This window comes from Schistocerca gregaria, chromosome 3, assembly GCF_023897955.1.
Source record: "Schistocerca gregaria isolate iqSchGreg1 chromosome 3, iqSchGreg1.2, whole genome shotgun sequence".
In the NCBI taxonomy this organism is placed as follows: domain Eukaryota; kingdom Metazoa; phylum Arthropoda; class Insecta; order Orthoptera; family Acrididae; genus Schistocerca; species Schistocerca gregaria.
Window position 1 is genome coordinate 115,068,257 of NC_064922.1, and position 23,187 is coordinate 115,091,443.

Below are 23,187 nucleotides of genomic sequence, written 5' to 3' on the forward strand. Positions count from 1 at the left end.
GAGGAAACACACGAAATTCAAATGAAAGGTTGAATGCGTGTGTTTCGAAGGTAGTCCCCAAGCATTTGTATTCTGGTGCGAAGACCGTGGAGACTGCTACTTTCCTGACATTGAGCAGCTTTAACGAAGGCTATTCAGCAATTCTGAAGACCATGAAAACGACGGACGTCACCCTGGGACTCTATTCAACTCAGTTCGCCAAGCATTCGGACGAACTCCGGATTCAAGCGGCCGAAAACCGCTCGTCACCGGCCGTACGAACGGCTCTGGAGCAGCGCAGGATGGGCCATACGGAGCAGAATGCCATCTGTGAGGAAGGACTAGTTTATGGGCCCGGGATAGCAAATTGAACGCACGTTGCATAATAATGAATTTATAGGTAGTGAAAACTTCAAACGTGTTTTTCTCGTAATAACGTTTTTTTTATGCGCTGTATGGTAATTTCAAATCTACTGAACCGATTGGCATGATTGTTTCCGACGAAGCTAACTAAATTGTCTAGGAGTTGTACCACTATTATTCCGATCCGTCAACTACAAATATTTTTACTATTTTTTTTTGAAATGTCCTCCATTTTGGTTCCAATGGTCCAAATAACTTAAGCGAGGTATAACTTCTAAATAATCTTATATACTTCGCTAACGTCAACTCAATTTAGATTTCAGACGAGCCGGCTGACCTGTGACATACCACGCGTGGAGGTCTACACCGAAATTTTGTTTCATTCCGACGGCACTTCCGCCTTTGACCTTCGGCATTTCCTGTCAAAAAAAATTCCAGTTTGTAGAGAAAACATCAATCAACATTTTGACCATACTTGACATAGACATCTGTCATATATACCGACAAAAAATCTTAAAGAAATGCTTTTTTCGGGCCAAAGATAGTAAACGTCCCCTTAATGTAAGTGATGTCAGCTTTATTTTCATTGGCAAATCCTTTGACTAGGATGAGACGTTTTAGGAGTTTCCGGTGATTTCTGTAGCCACGTGAAGGTACTATCTCGATACTGAAGTTACAATGACCACTTGGTACAAAAACCGGAGTAGGGACTGCTTTCCTAACTGCCATTAGTCTAAGAATTTTATTTATTTTTCCTTATCGGTTATATTTTCGTGATTTGTGCTATTCTTAAAGAATTCTTTGTGTTATTTTCGTGATTTGGTGAAAGGTAATTGTGCAGACTGTGGTCATTGTAGGGCAAATTTTACGAGTTTCTATTTGACATACGCAGAACTTTTATTAGTTATTCATTAACAGGGACATTTTATCTTTTTGTGAACAGATTCTGATTGAAAGTTTCATTTTCTCTAGGTAATGGAACACTTTTTCATTGTATTTCATTTTTGTCACAGAAAACCAGTATGGCTAGCGATACTTGAGACAGTCATCAGGCGAGAGAAATGAGGGAAGTTCAAAACGAGAATGCACCGCATGTTTAAATTAATTCTGCCGAACATTTATCAAAAATTATTGTAGTAACGTGACTGAAAATTCCGAAAACATCACAGAGATGCAGGCTCAAACTAATTCATTATCGAATCAAAATATGGAACAAATGATTGAAAGTCAATAGGAAATGAAACAACACAATACACGGAAATTTCACACCAGTCTCAGGCGGCAATGGTAGATTCCGGTTTAGCGTCAATGGCTTTTACGTTAACGGCACCGGCATCTCCTTTTGTCACGAATAGTGTCGAATGTGGTGAAGTCAGTATTGTAGAATTATTATCAGCAATGCGTAGGTAACCGAAATAGAAATTACATCTGAAGGAAGAAACTCTACGAGACAGCAGAAATTACAAGAAGAGATTTAAAAAAAATGTCGCTAGAGGGAAAGCAAGAGGAAACAGGAAGCGGAAACGAAGACGAAACCACACATACAGAATTTGTCACTTCAAATTAGGAAAGGTTACTGATGACTTCCAACCAAGACTAAATATTATTGTGGCCAGGTTTTGTAATACTAATAACAAACAGCACCAACAGAATAAAATACCCTTAGAAAAAGTTAAAAAGTTAGGTGAGAGGATTACAAAGATTTAAACAAATCAGCTTCAGAATAAAGAGGGTTGTTAGCCAAGATAAAAAGTGTAGTGGTGAGTGCTGTAGTCACTCGAGTAACTGAATGAGCAAGTCGGTACCACAATTCGCGAAACAGATGAGGAGACTGAAGCACTGAAATAACAGTTGGAAAAAGAACAACTGTGTACTATTTTTGATAAAATTGAACTGACAATCAAAATGTCATTTTTTTTTTTCAACCAACGTTGATAGGGGGTGGGGCTGTACTTTGTCGGTTCACTTCTCGGAAGTAGGGGAATACCAAGCTACGGAACTATTTACAGGTGGCTAAATGAAACTGAACCAACAACACAAACGAAAAGCAAATTTGATACGTGATGAGATCCCATGAAATTAAAGAAAACAAACGCAGGGTAGCGATCGTAATGATTTTGGTCACTCCAGTGCAGATAATTTAGAGGAATATGAGGTTTATGGCATTTATGTAAACATTCTTGGAAACAAAATTGCTCTCACAGGTAAAATAATGGATAGCCAAGGTGGTGCAACAAAAAGTATTTGAGTACACAAAGAATGGTAATTCAAGTTACAAGCGTTTCCTGACGGTTAGAAAATTTAACATGTTTAGAAATTTTAGCAAAAATTTAAAAAGTCTTAACATAATTCACTGAAGAGTGGTGAACATTTCTCATTTCGTATGTTCTCACATAGCTGTATTCTTGCATCCAATTGACTATTATTTGATTATGAACTGTCCATCGCTATAACTTTCTGTTGTATTTTCAGCCACATTTATTTCATTGTAATGTAGAGAATATATGGTATTTTGTAATAGTATTTTGCTGTCTAATGAAACGTCTTTTTGTGTGTTTAAGGCATTTGTCAGGGCAAAGAAAATTAAACTGAAAGATGTATTTTAAAGAATGTACACCGAATGGGGTCATCAGTATTCATCTAAAGGGAACAGCTGATAAAAATTTTGGGACTTGCATGCGTGATAAAAACAGAAAAGAAATGTATACAAAAAGCTTTTACCTTCTTGTTGTAATATAAGCATTACATTAGATATTTCTTTTAAATTGAATTTTTTCTTCCATGATATTTACTTTTAATATTATAAAATGACCTCATGTAAATAAAGTAGCCAATGATAACATTCTTTTAAGGTTACGGAACCTTTCCTCTTAGACCAACAACACGTGTGTCACATTTACCAGCTTCCGTCGCATTTGGTTAAATACTTCATGGTGCGCTGATTACTTTCACACCTGTGCACCTCAGGAATGAATATAAACATTAACTATCGGTGTGTAGAAGCATGCCATTTTGTAATTGTTATATGTGCCTACGACCGAGAAAAACAAATGTCAGTTATATGGTGCTGTAATTGCAAGCTGTAGTGGTTCAGGCAGTGATTCAGGTGTAACATAACAAATAATGTTCAACATCTCACAAGAAACGAGAAATGAAGTTTGTTTTACTAAAGACCAATAGCTTGAGATGAAACTGCGCCAAATGTTTTGAAACGAGGATGTAGGTTTAACATGAATGATATTAAAGGTTTCACGTTCAGTCAATTTTGGAACTATGTCTGTCGTACTCCATCCAGTCATTCATTATATTTATAATTTTGATAACGGATCACATTGCTTGATGTATGTACCGCTATAGTATTAGGTTTTTTCTCCTTTATGAGACATAAAAAATGATTTAAGAAGACTTTAAATCAACGCATTGTTTTCTAAGTGGTTAAAGCTCCTTTGTGTTTTGAAGTACACGGAGCTGACAAAAGTCATGGGATATCTCCCAATACCATGTCAAACCTCCTTTTGTCACGAGTAGTGCATCAGCTCGAGTTGGATGGACTCAGCAAATCGTTGGAATCCCCCTGCATATTTACTGAGCCTTGCTGGTTGTGTAGCCGTCAGTAATTGAGAAAGTGTTGTCGGTGCCGGTATCTGCGCACGAACTAACCTCTTGATTACCACCAACAAATTTTCTATAGGATTCGAATCGGGTGATCTGGCTAGCCATATCATTCCCTCGATTTGACCGGAATGTTCTTCAAACAAATCGCGAACAATAGTGATCAAGGACATGGCGCATTGTCATCTATAAAAATTTCATTGTTGTTTGGGAACATTAAATCCATGAGTGACTGCAAATAGTCTCCATGTAGTGGAACATACTTCTTTCCAGGCAACACTCGTTCAGTTGGATAAGAGGACCCAGTCCACCCCATGTAAACACAACTCACGCCATTATGAAGCCACCACCAGCTTGCACAGAGACTTGTTGGCAACATGGGTACATATCTTCGAGGGATGTGCGCCACGCTTTAAATTTACCATCAGCTCTTACCAACTAAAATCGGCACTCATCTGACCAGGCCAAGTTCTTCCAGTTGTCTGGGATCCAACCGATATGGACGCGAACCGAGAAGAGACTGTGCAGGCGATGTCGTGCTGTTAGCAAACGCAATCGCGTCGCACATCTGCTGCCAAAGAGCACTGACGTCAAATTTAGCCCCACTGCCCTAACGGATAAGTTCATTGTACGTCCCACATTGCTTTCTGCAGTTATTTCATGCAGTATTGCTTGCCTGTTAGCACGGACAACCCCACACAAATGCCGCTGCTTTCGGTCGTTAAGTGAACACTGTCGCCCACTTTGCTGTCTGCGGCGAGATGTAATGCTAGAAATTCGGTATTTTCGGCACACTCTTGACACTGTAAATCCAGCAATAGTGAATTACCTAAAGATTACCGAAATGGAATGTCCCATGCCCCTGGCTCCAACTACCATTTCGCATTCAAAGGCTTTTAATTCCGGTCTTGCGCTCACAATCACGTCGGAAACATTTTCACATGATTCACCCGACAGCATCGCCAATACTCTGCCGTTTTATACCTTGTGTACGCAATACTATCGCCATCTGTATATGTGCAGGTTGCTATCCCATGACTTCTGTCACCTCGGATAGGCATCGTCTTCCCCCAGGTGCGGACAAGGTATACAGGGTTGCGTACCTTACATTGCACTAAATATTCTCTTGGACCGTTTCAATTAGTCCACTCTGTATAGCGATAGAGGACAAGGTGCAGATCGCCACCACACTCTCGACGGGTGTGTGCTGTGACAATGTGCGCTGAGTGGCAGGGGGCCCTTACCGCAGCACAGTACCTTGGTGTAGCGGGAGAGCGCCCCCCACGTGGGGCTGAGGTAGACGCTCGTGACGTTGTAGTGGCCGCGGCGTCCCGGCGACCCCTCCCAACCGTCCAGGAGCCCCAGAAACGACGAACCTGAGGGCACACACAACACCAAAACATATACCGTCAGACGTCTGCAGCTGCTCTACTATTGTGGCGTGGCTGCCCGAGAGGAAAATACTCGTGACAAAGACAGCAGCCTCATCATAACATACACGGTGACAATTATTGAAATATATGAAATCCCCTCTAACTTCTAAACGACTTGTGTTGCGACGTTCAAACTGCATGGTTGGCCACGGGGCATGATGAGAATTAGTATGTGCAAGTATAGTTCGGTTTTGCGATAAAGCCCACTTTCATTTGGATGGATTGGTCAATAGGAAAAATGGGCACATTTGGGAGACTGAGTATCCGCATTTCGCTATCGAGATGTCGCTTCACCCTCATCGGGTGACTGTGTTGTGTGCAGTGTCCAGTCACGGAATAATCGGTGAGATTTTCCATGATGGCTTGGTGACTACCGAACGATACGTGAAAGGTTTGGAAGATGATTTCATTCCTATTGTCCAGAGTGAGCCTGATTTAGGCCAGATGTGGTTCACGCAAGACGAAGCTTGGCCCTATCGAAAAAGATGTAAGGTTACGGTCAGGTGGTTTCTTATTCTATGACTGAACACAACTGTGTAAGCTGTAATGGTATTGTTTAATATTACAACTTTTTCGCTGATATACACGCTCTTATACAGTTTACAAAGTGAAAAAATTAAGACAGTTGTCAAAATGACGCATTTCGGCCTCTGAAAGTGAACTAATCCTAAGCACAACAGTATTAAATTGTAACTCCAAGAAAGTTAAATAGTCCTAAACACAAGAATATTACATTTAAACTGGAAGTTTCTCTACAAAATTATTCTTAAGATTACGTTATGATGTTGACCAGTACCACGATAAATCATCCGATTCCGGTTCAAAGTTCGGTACTATTTTTATAGGATGACAATCAGGTGTATGGAGGATGGTTAGTTTTGTGACAATTTGAGCAAAAGGTTACCCAAAAAATGGCTCTGAGCACTATGGGACGTAACATCTGTGGTCATCAGACCCCTAGAACTTAGAACTACTTAAACCTGACTAACCTAAGGACATAACACATCCATGCCCGAGGAAGGATTCGAACCTGCAACCGTAGCGGCCACGTGGTTCCAGACTGAAGCACCTACAACCGCACGTACACACCGGCCGGCCGATTACCCAAGGTCGCTCGAGTTTACGGTGGAGGCAATCTGGTGAACCAACAATTTTTTGCCTCAGCATGAGGTATTTACCTTACTGCGATGAGTTGTCGTCTGCATGGTTGCCCACTGAGATTCCTATAAAATCCAATTAAGCATTTGCTTAATTCTCCAGCAGAAACTCTACCTATTTGTCTCGATATGCGAGAAAACATGAACTCATCTCTAGTCTCAAGCTATGGCGATATACACGTGCTTGGCTGGAGCAGTGTGCATATTAAAATGTCCTCTTAGTTCTCGCAAGAACAATTCACTGCCTGGCTGGTTCGTTTCTCGACAGCTGAAGCTCAACAATGGTACAGCTGATTTCTAGCTGGAGATCAGCCGCTGTGAATGTAGTGTCTACATAAATTTCTCCTCTGCTTGGTACAGAGCGTTACGTGCTCCATTCTGCACTTGATGCCAGTTCAGAGAAGAGACCCGAAAATTTTCGTCTTGTCTTCCACGTAGGTGAACTCTCTCCCCATCTGGGTTCTTTCGCTCTACACGTCACGGCTTTTTTCGACCAGTACGAGCGTTCCTCTTGCTTTGTGGAAAGTCTCTCTACCAATCACAAGGGTCCTACCTTTCAACTGCTTCAAAATCTCTTCCCAGTGTCTTTCCGCCAATCGGACGTTTTGTGCCTGCCCAGATGATTAAAAAGTTACATGTGTCTATCATGTGTGTAGCACTTGCAGTTCGCGTGATCGAATGCGTCACTGGTTTTGTTCATATCCCTTTGGCATTCACAAATGCAGTTTTCTACGGCTTCTTTCTCCCCTTCTACTTCTGGCGGCTCCGTTGGTCGCTCTGCAGTGTGCGTCACCTGTCTGGTCGCTGACCCACTGTCGCTGGACACCCCCCGTTGAGAGGTTTCTGTAGTGCCTCCCGGGATGTGGCCTCTGCGCCTGCCTGCACTGACTTCCACACAAAACGTTTCCTCTCTCTGCATGTTTCACCTTCTACTCATTGGCAAGATTTATATAGGAGAGGTGTGTTAATACCATCGATTGAGTGTCATCTTTTTGCATTACATACTTATAGGCAAATCTGCACAATATCGCTGATATAAGTTAAGCGTCATATTCACCTTCCAAATGTATGAACTCTTATGTAAGGTACTCAATTGACCTTCATTTATTCTGCTATATTACTCAGAAGAGTGTTTGAGGTCCTGGAGGAGCACATTGGGGACTGTGTTGTGGCTCAGGCGTACCCAGAGGGTACTGGCCTGGGTCTTGATTGGCCACCATATTCTCCAGACCTGAACATATGCGACACCTTTTTGTGGGGCTGTATTAAAGACAAGGTGTACAGCAATAGCCCCAAAACCATTACTGTGCTGATAACAGTCACTGATTGCATCGATGTTCCGACACTCCAGTGGGTCACGCAGAATTTCGCTATTCGTCTCCACCACATCATCGCCAGTGATGACAGGTACATCGAACGTGTCATAACCTAGATCAGAATATCTGTAGTGACGTTTAAATATTGAATAATGTGTGTGCACGCCGTAGTTTGTAACTAATTTACGTTTTTTTTACATAGTTGAATAATTGTCACCTGTATTCTCACATATACAGGGTGGTCATAACTAAACAGATGGTCTTCCGAGTGCTGCAGTGCTTGATGCTGAAACATCTCCGATTATGTTCATTAATCGTTGCGCGTGAGGAGCATTCTGAAAAATAATAGTTCCATTTTCTGACACCAGGCGAAAATATGGCACTGTTAATACTGAGAATGTGGTGCGAATGCAGGAAGAGGGGAGGAACGATCAAACACATAACGGCGCTCTGGTACCTTTGTCAGTCCGTATGCAAAAACATGTGCTACCTAAAGTGTTACAAAAGTTAGCGCTTAAAAACGGGGTTGTTCTGGAGAAAATACCTCAGGCTCTATTGGTGGTACAAGGGTAGTGTCAATGTTCTGGTTGATCCATGAAGTACAGACAGAAGTATAATCTTAGTGTCACTATCCTACGGTTCAGGCTTCCCCTGCTTAGGCCAATGGAGAAAATGGTTCCTTTTTGAATTTAATATGGTCTACGGTGGGCCATGATGGGCTTCTGGAGGCACCTTTAGTTCATCGGAGGTTCCTTAGAAAAACCCCAAAAACGTGCTTTCTTACCACTTCTTCATGCCAAAACCGAACCGCTAATACCAAAACGGCTATGAACAGCAAATAGGTGTAGGGCTTGTGATATATTCCTAAAGTCCCGAACGTGGATAACCTTGAATTTTTTCTTCATATATTTCTCTGTTATTACAAGAAGGGTTCTGGAAAACCCATGTTGTAGTACAGAATATTTTTGGGAACTTAAAATCCGATCTGAGTTATAAATTTGTGAGAACCAGCGGAAAAGTACCCCTTTCAGAGCGGAAATAAGGTGAATAAGTTCCTTTTTAAATTCTGTCTGAAAAGTGGGTACCAGCTGCCTCACTCTTCTTTCCTCAACCCCACAAAAAATGTTGTCAAAAATTTTTGAATGTGAAAATAATTGGGTTTTTTATTTTGAGAGAGAAGGGAAAAGTGGCTGTTTGAAAGAGATGGAAGAGTAGTAAAATATTATAAAGGGGTTAGGCCTAGGCCTAGAAAGTGATTGTGGTATAGAAAGACTGAAGGAGACAACGGCGATGTGAGGTAAAGAGAGGGTCACAGTTGTTCTGGCGTAACCACAAGCGTCGGAACTAGGAAGGAGAACGCAAGACCAGAAAAGGCAGTGAAACAACGTCGGCGAATGGTGGGCTGATTAGGAGTGCACCACGACAGGAGCGCCCCCTACCCGATGGGAATGTAAGCGCCGCTCCTGCCAGCCTCGGTCGCGGCGAGATCTCTTTACGAAATTTCAGTCACCACCTTTCTCTTCCGAATGCGAAAATATTTTTTTGAGCCCAACCTACATAGGTAGGAATGATCATCTAAATAAATAAGAGAAATCAGAGCTCGAACAGAAAGGTTTAGGTGTTCGTTTTTCCCGCACGCTGTTAGGGAGCGGAATAGTAGAGAGATAGTATGATTGTGGTTCGATGAACTCTCTGCCAAGCACTTAAATGTGAATTGCAGAGTAGTCATGTAGATGTAGATGTAAGACCTAACAACAGTGGCAGTGTAACATAGTTGACTGTGACGTATCAGTGCTAGGAAAAAAGTGAAGGAGATAGCGCCAGAGGGACAGGAAAAAGAGACAGAAAAAGAGACAGAAAAAGTGGAAGTGGATGAGAGCCAGTGATGATGAGAGACGAAGCCTATAACAAGGAAAGTGAGAAGGGGCAGCAGTAGTGGGAACGAATGAATGAGATACCAGCGGTAAGAAAGAGCAAAAGGGAGGCAGCGATAGTGAGAGTAGACAGAACTAGCTGTGGGACGGAACGAAGGAGCTATGGCTATGAGACAGGAGACAGTGAGTGAGAGATATACACAGAGATAATGACAGTGCGTTGGGCTGAATGAGTGACTTGGAATGGGCAGGTGGGAGTGGATAGGTATGAGTGACTTACAGGGATGGTGCGTACGATGAGCTACAGTTAGGGGAGCTTGTGGTAGTGAGCGGTCAGTTTGCATGCCAAAATTCTTGGAAAAATTTTTAATGTCACTGAGGTAGGGAGAAGTTGTCACACGTTTTCGGTACGGTATTCCCACGAGTCAACAAGCCACATACGTAACACGGTGTGGTTCAGAGCTTCTCGCAGCAAATCCACTGTAATGAGAACGTTACATTGTCGTATGCCATCCTTCAGATCAGGACAAGTTAGGGTAAGTACCAGATTGACACGATCTTTCAGATACGCTCGCATCCACTACTCACATGGTTTAGACTGGAAAGATCTGTAGAGCCGTACATCTCGTTATTGCGTAGTAATGATGCGGTTGTTACCAAAGATTTCTCGAAGCAATTTCTTCACTTGGCAAGCGACATGTGGTGTCGCCCGATCTTACATGAAAATAGTGCTGTGGAAACAGCTGAATTCTTAGAAATGTGGAATCACATGTTGCACAAGGACGTTTTTACCATATGGAGATGTCACTCCACCTAAAAAGTGCGCGAGGTGTCAAGGTGAAGAAAAACGGACCGATAATGAGTGAGTTTGTGAAATCACACTAAATAGTCACATAAACTGAATGCAGTGGATTTCCGTGCACAACTTACGGTGCCGTAGCACACCATTTATGAGAGTTCAATGCATTCACGACACTGTACAGAGAGTAAAATCTGCATCGTTCGTCCAAAGAATACTCCCCGACTACATGCGTGTTAAAAAACAAAGAGCAAAGTCACGGCGTTTGCTCTGTCTGGCGGCTTCATTTGGTGAACATTCTGAATCATGTAGGAAGAGTAGTGCAAAATGTGGCGCAATAAGCGTTTTGAACTGTTGGTCAGGGAGAAACTGTTACTGTGACGCAGTTGTAGAACGGTACTGCATGGTCAGCCAAAGCTATAGCAACTTTATAAACAATTGTCATGGCAATGGGCCGCCTCCTTCTCCCCGTTGCATCATCTAAATCACCTGTTTCTTCAAATTTCTTAATCACATTATTTAGCCCATTTGTTGACATGGGGTCTCTTTGCAGCTGTCTCTATCAGCAATATACCCGTAACGCAGCAATACTACTGCTGGCGTTCTGCTAAAACAGCTTTACCAGCAGCACACGGTCTTTCTTCTCAATAGCCGTTGCCATTTGTACCGCCTTAACCCTTTACACCAGGAACAGGCAATCTTTGGTCACCCGGCGGCCCGATTGAAATCCTTACTTAAGGTTGTAGTCCACCTCATGATGGAAAGCGCTATGTCCGTGACTTTAATCGTTATGAGGGGGGAGGGGGGGCGGCGCAAGCATACGAAGTTCACCTTTTAGTATTTGTTTACTAACAGCTGCTCAAATGGTTACAGATGACATGATGTTCGCTAAGTAAAAAGACGGCAACAGAAAGAGAGAGAGCACAGAAAATATGTCGCAAACAGCGCCAATAATTGTTTAAAACATGCTGTAACAAACAATAAATAAAGTAGTATGAAAGTATTAATAGAAAATTATTTTTCAAAAGCCGAATTGTAAAAATGTAATAATGTTTTACTGCGTTTGTATAACCACGCCATTTTCTGCATGTTTAAGAATAAAAAAAACCACTGATGATGGTGATATTTGTCGCCGAAACTAGTTTCGGATAATAAAGAAATACACGAATAACAAGGTGTTTTGCATAAAGGTGGACTCAATTTCTGATATTACTGTTTTTCTAGGCAAACACGAACCAAACGGAAGAGTTCCAAGGTAATATTATTGGCCATTACAGAAGTTTAATAAAGGAACGTCATTTTGACCGATTTGTTCACATAATAAATCGTTAGAGCAGACCTATATGTAAAAGCACCGCTTATATCAATGTGACAATATATAGTATGTATTTATGTACCATACGGGAGGCGTTATTATACCACTGTATTACAGAAATAAAACAATAAGAATGAAAATTATGTGAAGTAGAGAGTACATATATCTTCTATATATAGAGCAACACTTTAATGTAAAAACACATATAACACAGAATTTCATGTCTCAGTCCAGTCAAGTGCATCTTCGATCAATGTTAGGTTTATTAAGCAAGCATGAAATCGTCAGAGAGATGCTGAGTGAACTACAGTGGTAGACGCTGGAAGAGTGGTTTTCTTCCTCTACTTACTGTTAAAGCTCTAGGAGCATGCGTTCCTAGAAGAGTCAACCAATATATTGCTTCCTCCGACTTTTATTTCACGAAAAGACCACTGAGGAAAAGTGAGGCAGAGTGGAGATCACACGGGGGCACACCAATATTTTTTTTTTCGCGCGGACCATTAGCGACTGTAACATAAAAGGAGATAGCGACAGTGGTACACAAACTACCCTTGACCAGAATCTATAGTTACAGAACTCTTTTGGATTGCCTAGATACGTTGATATAGTACCATCTTGCATCAACTAATGCGAGTATTGCAGAATGCGCCGGGCACCTTTTGCCGTTCAAATAGAAAGACCTTCCATACTCCATGGTCTGTACAGATTCTATTAGCTGTCTTGCACAGCGCAGAGTGTTGCATTAAATGCGAGTGTTCAGCGTCGGTATGTAACCCTGGTAGTGCTTACTCGATCCATATTTGTTCGTATTCATGGCGTATATCCACCCTCCGTCTAGCTGATGTAAAGCAATCTTTTATTGCTGCTTGTCTGGATTTTAACAAGTTAGATGCAGCACCTGAGATAGCGTCGCTAATCGGAAGCTCATGAATATTCAGTTTCTTCTTATATTCGTGTAACAAAAAAATGGCTCTGAGCACTATGGGACTTAACTGCTGTGGTCATCAGTCCCCTAATCTTAGAACTACTTAAACCTAACTAACCTAAGGACATGACACAGATCCATGCCCGAGGCAGGATTCGAACCTGCGACCGTAGCGGTCTCGCGGTTCCAGACAGTAGAGCCTAGAACCGCTCGGCCACTGCGGCCGACTATTCGTATAACAAAACTTCCTAATAAGTTCAGGTGGAGAGATATGACTTAGAGTTGGGAGCCAGTAAACCAGCGTATTTCCTAGAAAACCTGTCATTGTACGCATTGTGGTGTTGATTTGGAAGTCAAACCACACAGGATGACATTATTCGGACGCAGTTCAGTTTTGAGATTACGACGGTTCCTACCTCTCTACGTTATGTAATCCAGTAACATGGGTTTATAGTAAAAGCGGCATCGTGGTCCCTGTGCAATGTAAAGTGTACGATGTCGAGTCAAGTCGTTCAGGGAAGGAAGATATAAATGCTTTTAAGGTCCCGTAGAGAGCGATGTCATTAGAGACGGAGCAACAAGACCGGATCCTTTCAAGTGTGGGCCGTCCTCCATAAATCTGGATGGTAGGGCTCGAGTTTTAACCGCCACCCTCCTTAATTTGATTCCAGTGTGCTAACCACAGTGCAATAAAACTTGGTTAATTGAGGTAAGCATTTTTAAAGTAACAAGAAAAGTCACGAGAACGAACGCCGTTTCTTATGACATATGCTGACGTTCACTGGATATGAGTCTAAAGTACGAAACTTTGAAATATGGTAGTAGACACAAAATTTTAATTATTGCCTCTAAAAGCTTGGTGATGTAATTATCTAACCCTTCTATACAAATTTACCCATTAATGGGACGCACATTCATCACCGATGGGTGGCTTGATGTGATGGAGCTCCATCTACTGATACAGTATAAACATATTCCGCAAACCAGCGTATAGCGTGTGACAGAAGGTACCTTGTACACTATTGGGCATTCCCTCTACTATTTTACTCGCAAATATACTGAGTGATATACGATTGTCTAAAAGTCTCCATGTGAATCGTAATTTCCCGCATCTTATCTTCATGATCCTTGCGGAAAATACACGTTGGCGGCAATAGAACCGTTCTGCAATCGGCCTGAAATGCCGGTCCTCTACGTAATGGAGCCTTGGGGAAAGAGTATCGTCTTCCCACAATGGTCTCTCATATGAGTTCATGAAGCATCCCCTTAGTAGTTGAGTACTGATAGACCTCTCTTTTTTTTCCACCAGTCTGATTTGAAGCAGCACTCCACGAATTTATCTCCTGTGCCAACCCTTCCCTGCAATCAACATACTCAACTATTCGCTGGATGTACTCCAGTCTCTGTTTCTTCTATGGCATTTACCTCCTGCAGCCCCTCTAGTGCCAACGGCCTTAAAAGACGTTCTGTCATCCTATCCCTTCTGCTTTCCTTTTTCGACGATTCTGCGGAGAACCTCCTGATTCCTTACCTTATTAATCCACCTAATTTCCAATATTCGTCTTTAGTACCACATCAAAAATTCTTTGATTCTTTTCTGCTCCTGTTTCCCACAGTCCATGTCTCACTGTCATACAACGCTGTGCCTCAAACATACATTCGCAGAAATTTCTTATTTAAGACCTATGTTGATTCCAGCATCCTTCTTTTGTCAGTAATACACTCTTTGCCAGTAATATTTTGCTTTCTATGACATGTGCTGTAGGGGTAGCCTCTTTGATTCATAAACATAAAATTTTCGGTCCCGGGTTCGAATCCCGCCACTACGTAAATTTTGATTAAAATTCAGAATTGGTCGCCGAAGACTTCCGGCATTAGAAGTCGCACTCATTCTTCCAACGGGCTTGTCAAAGAAGGCGGAGGAGCAGACAGAGGTTCAGGTCATTATCTTTTCCTAGGGGTGGGAAACTGCTCCTAAAGGCGGAAGAATCAGCAATGATCAGCGCCATGACATGCAGAAGGCAATGCATTAACGACACGTAACTTGTATCCACAGGACATGTGGCCTGTAATTGAAGGCGTTTCAGTCCGGAACCGCAGGACTGCTACGGTTGCAGGTTCGAATCCTGCCTGGGGCATGGATGTGTGTGATGTCCTTAGGTTAGTTAGGTTTAAGTATTTCTAAGTTCTAGGGCCTGATGACCTCAGATGTTAAGTCTCATAGTGCTCAGAGCCATTTGACCCCTTTTTTGTAATTGATGAAATGTCATGATGATCACTCTACTGGAAAAAGGCTCCAGAAAAGCCCCCATTTGGATATCCGGGAGGGGACTGCCAAGAGGGAGATATTCTTGGAGGAGGTATTCTTGGAAAAGGCCGGGCAATAAGGGAAGATTTCAGTTACATAACAACATGGTCAGACAGAGATTCCTAAATCAGTTACTGGATAGTAAGGCGTACCGAGGAGCAGATGCTGACTCAGATCACAATATAATACTGATGAAGAGTAGGCTGAAGTTTAAGACATTAGTCAGGAAGAACCAGTACACAAAGAAGTGGGATACGGAAGTACTAAGGAGTGACGAGACACGCTTGAAGTTCTCTAAGGCTATAGACACAGCAATAAGGAATAGCTCAGTAAGCAGTACAGTTAAGGAAGAATGGACGTGTCTAAAGAGGGCCATAACAGAAGTTGGGAAGGAAAACATCTGTTCAAAGAAGGTAACTGCGAAAAACCATTAGTAACAGAAGAAATACTCCAGTTGATTGATGAAAGGAGGAAGTGAAAAATGTTCTTGGAAACTCAGCAATAGAGAAATAAAAGTCCCTGAAGAATGAAATAAATAGGAAGTACAGGGAATCTAAGACGAAATGACTGCAGGAAAAATGTGAAGAAATCGAAATCGATTGTGTCAAGGACCTATTCAGCATACAGGAAAGTCAAACAACCTTCGGTGACCTTAAAAGCAAGGGTGGTAACATTAAGTGTGCAAAGGGAATTCCACTGTTAAATGTAGAGGAGAGAGCGAGTAGGTGGAGAGAATATATTGAAAGCCTCTATGAGGGCGAAGATTTGTCTGATGTGATAGAAGAAGAAACAGGAGTCGATTTAGAAGAGATGGAGAATCAATTATTAGAATTTGAAAGAGCTTTGGAGGACTTAAGGTCAAACATGGCAGAAGGGATAGATAACATTCCATCAGAATTTTTAAAATCGTTGGGGGAAGTGGCAACAATACGACTATTCACGTTGGTGTGTATAACTTATGAGTCTGGCGATATAACTATCTGACTTTCGGAAAAGCGTCATCTACACAGTTCCGAAGAAGGCAAGAGCTGACAAGTGCGAGAATTATCGCACAATCAGGTAAACAGCTCACGCATCCAAGTTGGTTTCAAGAATAATATACAGAAGAATGGAAAAGAAAATTCGGGACGTGCTACATAACGATCAGTTTGCCTATAGGAAAAGTAAAGACATGAGAGAGGCAATTCTGACGTTGTGGTTAATAATGGACGCCAGACTCAAGAAAAATCTAAAATTTGTCGACCTGGAAAAAGCGTTCGACAATGTAAAATGGTGCAAGATGTTCGAAATTCTAAAAAAAAAAAAAAGAAAAGAAAGGTTAAGCTATAGGGAGAGACGGGTCATATACAATATTTACAACAGCTGAGAGGGAATAAAAGAGTGTACGAAGAAGAATGAAGTGTTCGTATTAAAAAGGGTGTAAGACAAGGATGTAGTCTTTCGCCCCTGCTGTTCAGCGTGTACATCGAGGAAGCAATGATGGCAATAAAAGAAAGGTTCAGGAGTGGAAATAAAATTCAAGGTGAAAGGATATCAATGATATGATTCGCTGATGACATTGGTATCACGAGTGAAGGTGAAGAAGAACTACATGATCGACAGAACGAAATGAACAATCTAATCAGTGCACAGTATGGAGTGAGAGTAAATCGAAGAAAGACGAAGGTAATGAGAAGTAGTAGAAATGATAACAGTGAGAAACTTAACATCATGATTGATGGTCACGAAGTAGATGAAAGAATTATGCTACCTAGACAGTAAAATAACGAACGACGGTTGGCAAAAAAAAAAAGGCATTCCTGGCCAAGAGAAGTTTAGTAATAACAAATATCGGCCTTAATTTGTGGAAGATATTTCTGAGAATGTACGTCTAGAGTACAGCATTGTATGGTCGTGAAACATGGACTGTAGGAAAACCGGAACAGTAGAGAATCGTAGCATTTGAGATGTGGTGCTACAGACGAATGTTGGAAATTAGGTGTACTGATGAGGCAAGGAATGAGGAGGTTCTACGCAGAATCGGAGAGGAAAGAAATATGTGTAAAACACTGATAAGGAGAAGGGACAGGATGATAGGATATCTGTTAAGACATGAGGGAATGTATTCCATGGTACTACGGGAAGCTGTAGAGGGCACAAACTGTAGAGGAAGACAGGGATTGGAATACATCCAGCTAATAATTGAGGACGTAGGTTGCAAGTGTTACTCTGAGATGAAGAGGTTAACACAGGAGAGGAATTGGTGGCGGGCCGCATCAAACCGGTCAGAAGACTGAAGACCAAAAAAAGAGCCTTGCTTACTCCGTCCGTCCTGGGTTCCTTTGCTGCATACGTTTCAGAGTTCCATAACTTCGACTACTTGGTGATCTCCAATCTTGATCTTAAGTTTCTCGCTGTTCTCATTTCTGCTACTTCTCAAGTCAGCGAATCTTATCACTGGTATCTTTTGACGCTGAATTTTAATCCCACACTTGAATCTTTTTTTATTTCCGTCATTGCTTCTTCTATATACAGATTGAACAGTAGGGGTGAAAGACTATATCTCTGCTCTACACACATTTTAGTCCAAGCACTTCATTCTTGTTTTTCCTGTCTTATTGTTCCTTTTTAGTTTTTGTGCATATTACATGTCACACGTCTTTCCCTATAGCTTATTTCCATTTTTCCCAGATTATCGAACAATCCAGGTTGAAAAATCCAATCAACGTCTCTTGGTTTAATCCTGATTCAGCTATCAACCACAACGTCGGAACGCCTTCTCTGCTGCCTTTACATTTCCTAAAGCCAAACTGATCGTCATGTAATAGATTCTCAATTTTATTTTTCGTTCTTCTGTGTATTATTTTTGTCAACAGCTTGGATGCATGAGCTGTTAAGCTGATTATGGGATTATTCTAACACTTTTCAGCTCTTGCTATTTTCGGAATTATGTGGATAATATTTTTCCGACAATCAGATGATATACCGCCAGAGTCATACAGCCTACATACGAACTTGAATAGTCGTTTTGTTGTCAGTTCCCCCAGTAATTTTAGAAATTCTGAAAGAATGTTATCCATCCCTTTTGGTTTATGCTCTCTTAAGTCTTCCCAAGGACTTCTAAATTCTAATTTAATACTGGAGGCTGTACCTGTCCCTGGTGACTCCTGTTTCTTCTTCTATCATGTTAGTAAATAAGTCTTCGCCACAAAGTAGTCTTCGCTGTACTCATTCCACCTATCTATTCTCTCCTCCGGATTTAACAGTGGAATTCCCACTGCACTCTTAATGTTGTCGTCCTTGCTTAAATTTTCATAGAGAGTTCTTTTGAAATTTCTGTATATTGTGTCAGTCATTCGAGTAATTATTTGTTCTTCGATTTTGAACTGACCACTTCGCCTTACCTTTCCTTGACTTCCTATTTATTTAATTCATAAGTTAGTTGTATTTCTGTATTCCTGGATTTCCATAAACATTTTTCTGCTTCCTTCGTCGACGAAAAACTGAAGTATTTCTTCTGTTACCCATTATTTCTTCGCAGTTATCTTTCTTGTACATTTGTTTTCCTTTCCAGCTCCTATGATCACCTTTTTAGAGATATCCATCCCTCTTCATCTGAACTTCTTCCTGAGCTATCCACTATCGCAGTACCTATAGCTTTAGAGAACTTCAAGCGTAGCTCTTGATACCTCAGTACTTCCGTAATCCAGTTCTTTGTGCACTGATTCTTTCTGTCTAGTCTGTTAAATTTCATTTTACTCTTCATCATCTAAAAATTGTGATATGACGTTACATCTGCTACTGAGGACGCCTTACAATCCAATATCCGGTTTCAGAAACTCTGCCTGACTATGTGTAACGTACATGAAATCTTCCCAGGTCTCCTGCCTTTTTCCAAGTACACCTCATCCTCTTGCGTTTCCTGAGAAGAGTATTTGCTATTACTAGCGGAAATTTGTTCCAGAACTCAATCAGATTTTCGTCTCCCTTTACGTACAGTATTACTCTTTCAGGATACTCATATATTTTATCTCTTCACTTTCAGCTTGGGACATCGGTATGTATAGCTGAACAGTTGTCGGTGTTGGTTTGCAGTCGATTTTGAAGATAACAGCCCTATCACTAATCTGTTCACAGTAACACACCCTTTGCCATACCCTCTTGTTCGTAACGAATCTCCCTCACCCTATACCAGTTTCTGCTGTCGATGATGTTACCCGATACTAGTCTCACAAGAAATTCTTATCTTCTTTCCATTTCACCTTAGTGATCCCAATCACATCTAGATTGGACCTCTGAAGTAGCCTTTTCAGTTTTTCTAGTTTCTATTAGACTTCTAACATTGCAGGCCCCAACTCGTAGAACTTTGTCCTTTCGTTGGTTACTAAATCTTTTCCTCATCATAATGTACCCTTTGTCATTACCCTCACGGTGATCGGAATGGGGGGCAAGTCCGGAAAATTTTACCATCGTTGAGATCATCATGACACTTTTCAATTTCAGGCCGTATATCATGTCGTGTCGTGTCATGTCATGTCGTTACTCATTATGTGTCTTTAATTCCGTAACTACCATTGCCTTCGACATCTTTATGCCATTGATCAGTGCTGATTCTTCCTCGTAGAGGTAACAAAGCAAGGACTCCGACTCTTAATTTGCACGACGTCTTTCATTAATCCCACCTGATGGGTTCCCAAACAGCTGTCAAGAACGGATCGTAATAGCGTTCCATACGCCGTGTCCTTCATGGATGCGCTACACGTTCCTAAATTCTTCCAATAAAACAAAGTTGACCTTTCGCCTTCCCAGCTAGCAACCTAACGTGCTCATTCCATTTCATATCGCTTAGCTCTGAAATTAAATGACTATGTCAAGCTGCATACTGCTAAAGGGATATTCAAAAGTTTCAAGACTGTTTTTCCTACGGATACGCATTAAATTCCTTTGTCTACATTTAGAGCAAGTTGCCATTCACCTCACCAACTAAAAATTTTGTTCAATGTGGTCTTGTGTATTCCTACAGTCACTCAACGACGACACCTTCCCGTACAGCACATAAACTGCTGCTCATCCTGTCCGTCAAGTCATTTAGCTATAAAGAGAATAACAGCAGTCCTATGTCCGCCGCAAGTAGCTGAGTGGTCAGCGCGACAGAAATATCAATCCTAAGTGCCTGGGTTGATTCCCGGCTGGGTCCGGGTTTTTCCGCTCAGGGACTGGGTGTTGTGTTGTCCTAATCATCATCATCTCATCCCCATCGACGCGCAGGTCGCCGAAGTGACGTCACATCGAAAGATCGGCACCCGGCGAACGGTCTACCCGTCGGGAGGCCCTCGCCACACATTAGTTAGTAGTTAGCAGTCCTATCACACTTCCCTGGGGCACATCTGACCATACCCTTGTCCCTGTTGAACACTCTCCTTCGTATCCTAAGTGTGGGGTTCTGTCTTCGAGTACCTCAAATATGTGGGAACCTAAACCGTATCCTTCGACGTTCGTCAACAACTGCAGTGGGGTACCGTGTCAAATACCTTCTGGGAACCTAGGAATATGCAATCAGCCTGCTGCCCTCCATCCACGTTTTGTAGGCTATCACATGAGAGGAAAGCAAGCTGTGTTTCGCATGAGCGATGCTTTCTAAATCCTGACTGTGGACAGAAGCTTTTGTATCTCAAAGAAATGACTATGCGGAGATGCTGGTCACAGAATTATGCTTCTTGGCTGATCAGGAATCATTCTGCCGGAAACCCGCCTCGTCGCGTTTCTACGAATTCCTGCAACGCAATGATTCCTTTGTCCGAGAAATGAGGAGCAAGTAACTCGGTGCCATGAGAGCAGAAGTGGCAGCATGTTGACTGTACCCTGCTCAGGTTGTGCTGACGCAGTGTCGTGGTGCAGAAACAGCCTCTTGGATAGTTTCCGCCACACTTCGTCTTGACAGCCGCCCGCATCGGCAGGAGTACCGTCCTGAGAGGGTTTGCTCCCTTCGAGTGTCATCTGTCAGCACCACACTCTGGGAGCCCCAAAATCCACTCAGTATCACCGACTGTTTCCATGGTTTCATAAGCTGCGACATCGTCGCCAAAGAACAGTGACCCCTACATGTAATAAGTTTCCCTTAATTTACGTCTATGGTCATAAACGTTTTGTTAACAGATTACGGGTTTCGGTCTTTAATGACCATCATCTGAAACAGATCTGATGATGGTCATTAAAGACCGAAACCGGTGATCTGTTAACAAAAAGTTTGTGACCATAGACGTAAATTAAAGGAAACTCTTTCCATGGTGGTGTGTCCACACGTTTTCACAGCTTGTTTGCTCCTTGGCATCGGGGTCATACCGTGCACCCAGCACTCTTCCATGATTATTAGGCGGCTAAAGAAGTCATATGAATTGTCATGTAAAAAATACCGCTGTTGCTTCTTTTCGGCGGGTTTTTGAGTGGCGATCTGAGTCATGTTCCAAATTTCACGTAAGATACTGAAAACTGACCTATGATTGATTTTCACTTTGTCCACTATCGCTTCCGTTGCGCTACATCGTTCTTCTAGAGCGTAAAGTCTCCCCTTCCCTCGCCACTCGCCGTTTATCACAGATACTTTTCGTACCACTGCAGTCTTCACCTTTCAGACTTGGAACGGAGCACAGGTAGTTCCAGTTTTCAAGAAGGGTCGTCGAGCAGATGCGCAGAACTTTAGGCCTGTATCTCTGGCATCGATCTGTTGTAAAATTTTAGAATATGTTTTTTGCTCGCGTATCATGGCATTTCTGGAAACCCAGAATCTACTCTGTAGGAATCAACATGGATTCCGAAAACAGCGATCGTGTGAGACCTAACTCGCTTTATTTGTTCATGAGACCCATAAAATATTAGGTACAGGCTCCCAGGTAGATGCCATTTTCCTTCCGAAAGGCGTTCGAGACAGTTCCGCACTTTCGGCTGATAAACAAAGTAAGAGCCTATGGAGTACCAGACCAGCTCTGGATTGAAAAGCTTTTAGCAAACAGAACACAGCATGTTGTTGTCAATATAGAGACCAAACAACCAGAATTGGTTCATAGTGGCTCTAGAAACACTCTTCTGGCCAACAAACTAGCGAGACATGAACATTATTCAGCATATCTGGGATGCCTTGCAACTTGGAGTTCAGAAGAGGTCTCCAGCCCGTCGTACTCGCATGGATTTATGGCCCTGCAGGATTCGTGGTGTCAGTTCTCTCCAGCATAATTTCAGATATTAGAAGAGCCCATGCCACGTCGTGTTGCGGCACTTCTGCGTGCTCGCGGGCACCCTACACGATATTATGCAGGTGTACGAGCTGCTTTAGCTGTTCTGTGTTGAAGGTTCGCTACGGAGAAAGGAGGAAACAACAAGACACAAAGGCGAGAAGTAGACAATAACTCATTCGTCGTTCCCCTATTCCACGAACTCCCAACAGCATTCAGCGGTACGGCACCTCGGCTCTCCAATAGCCAGACTCATCTTCAATCACGGATGTTTCCGTGAAGGTCAACAGGCTGCACATCGTAGGAACTAATGTGTACTGTCACAAAGAAGGAGAGGTAACGGCCTTGCCGCAATGGTTACACCGGTTCCCGTGAGATCACCTAAGTTAAGGGCTGTCAGGCGTGGTCGGCGCTTGGATGGGTGACCATGTAGGCCGGCATGCGCTGTTGCCATTTTTCGGGGTGCAGCCAGCCTCGTGATGCCAATTGAGGCGCTACTCGACCGAATATTAGCGGCTACGGTCAAGAATACCATCACAACGACCGGGAGAGTGGTGTGCTGACCACACGCCACGCCCCTCCTATCTGCATCCTCCGCTGAGGATAACACGGCGGTCGGATGGTCCCGATGGGCCACTTGTGGCCTGTAGACGGAGTGGTAGAGAACCCAGACTACATAGGAACACTGCAGTCCATCTGAGATCTTGTGGAACGTAATCATCCTTTCAAGTTACTACCACTGTACTGTATTGATGTCTGTGTGTGTGTTTGTGTTTGAGTTTGTGGCCATAAGTATGTGCGTGTTATTGCCTGCAAAACAATTTTCTTTCTAAGAGTGATGTTGTATCCCTATATACAGGGTGAGTCAGGAGGAAAGGTACATGCTTTGAGGGATGAT

The 23,187-nt window shown here is 42.4% G+C and overlaps 1 protein-coding gene across 1 annotated transcript in view; it reads right to left on the reverse strand.

Annotated features, from left to right (window-relative positions):
• Positions 1-23,187, reverse strand: part of LOC126354538 (arylsulfatase B-like) — a 336,832-nt gene that overhangs the window by 10,958 nt on the left and 302,687 nt on the right. Inside the window, exon 9 of the mRNA XM_050004269.1 lies at positions 5,212-5,330. Coding sequence (XP_049860226.1) covers positions 5,212-5,330 — 119 coding nt within the window. The remainder of the gene's footprint in view (positions 1-5,211; positions 5,331-23,187) is intronic.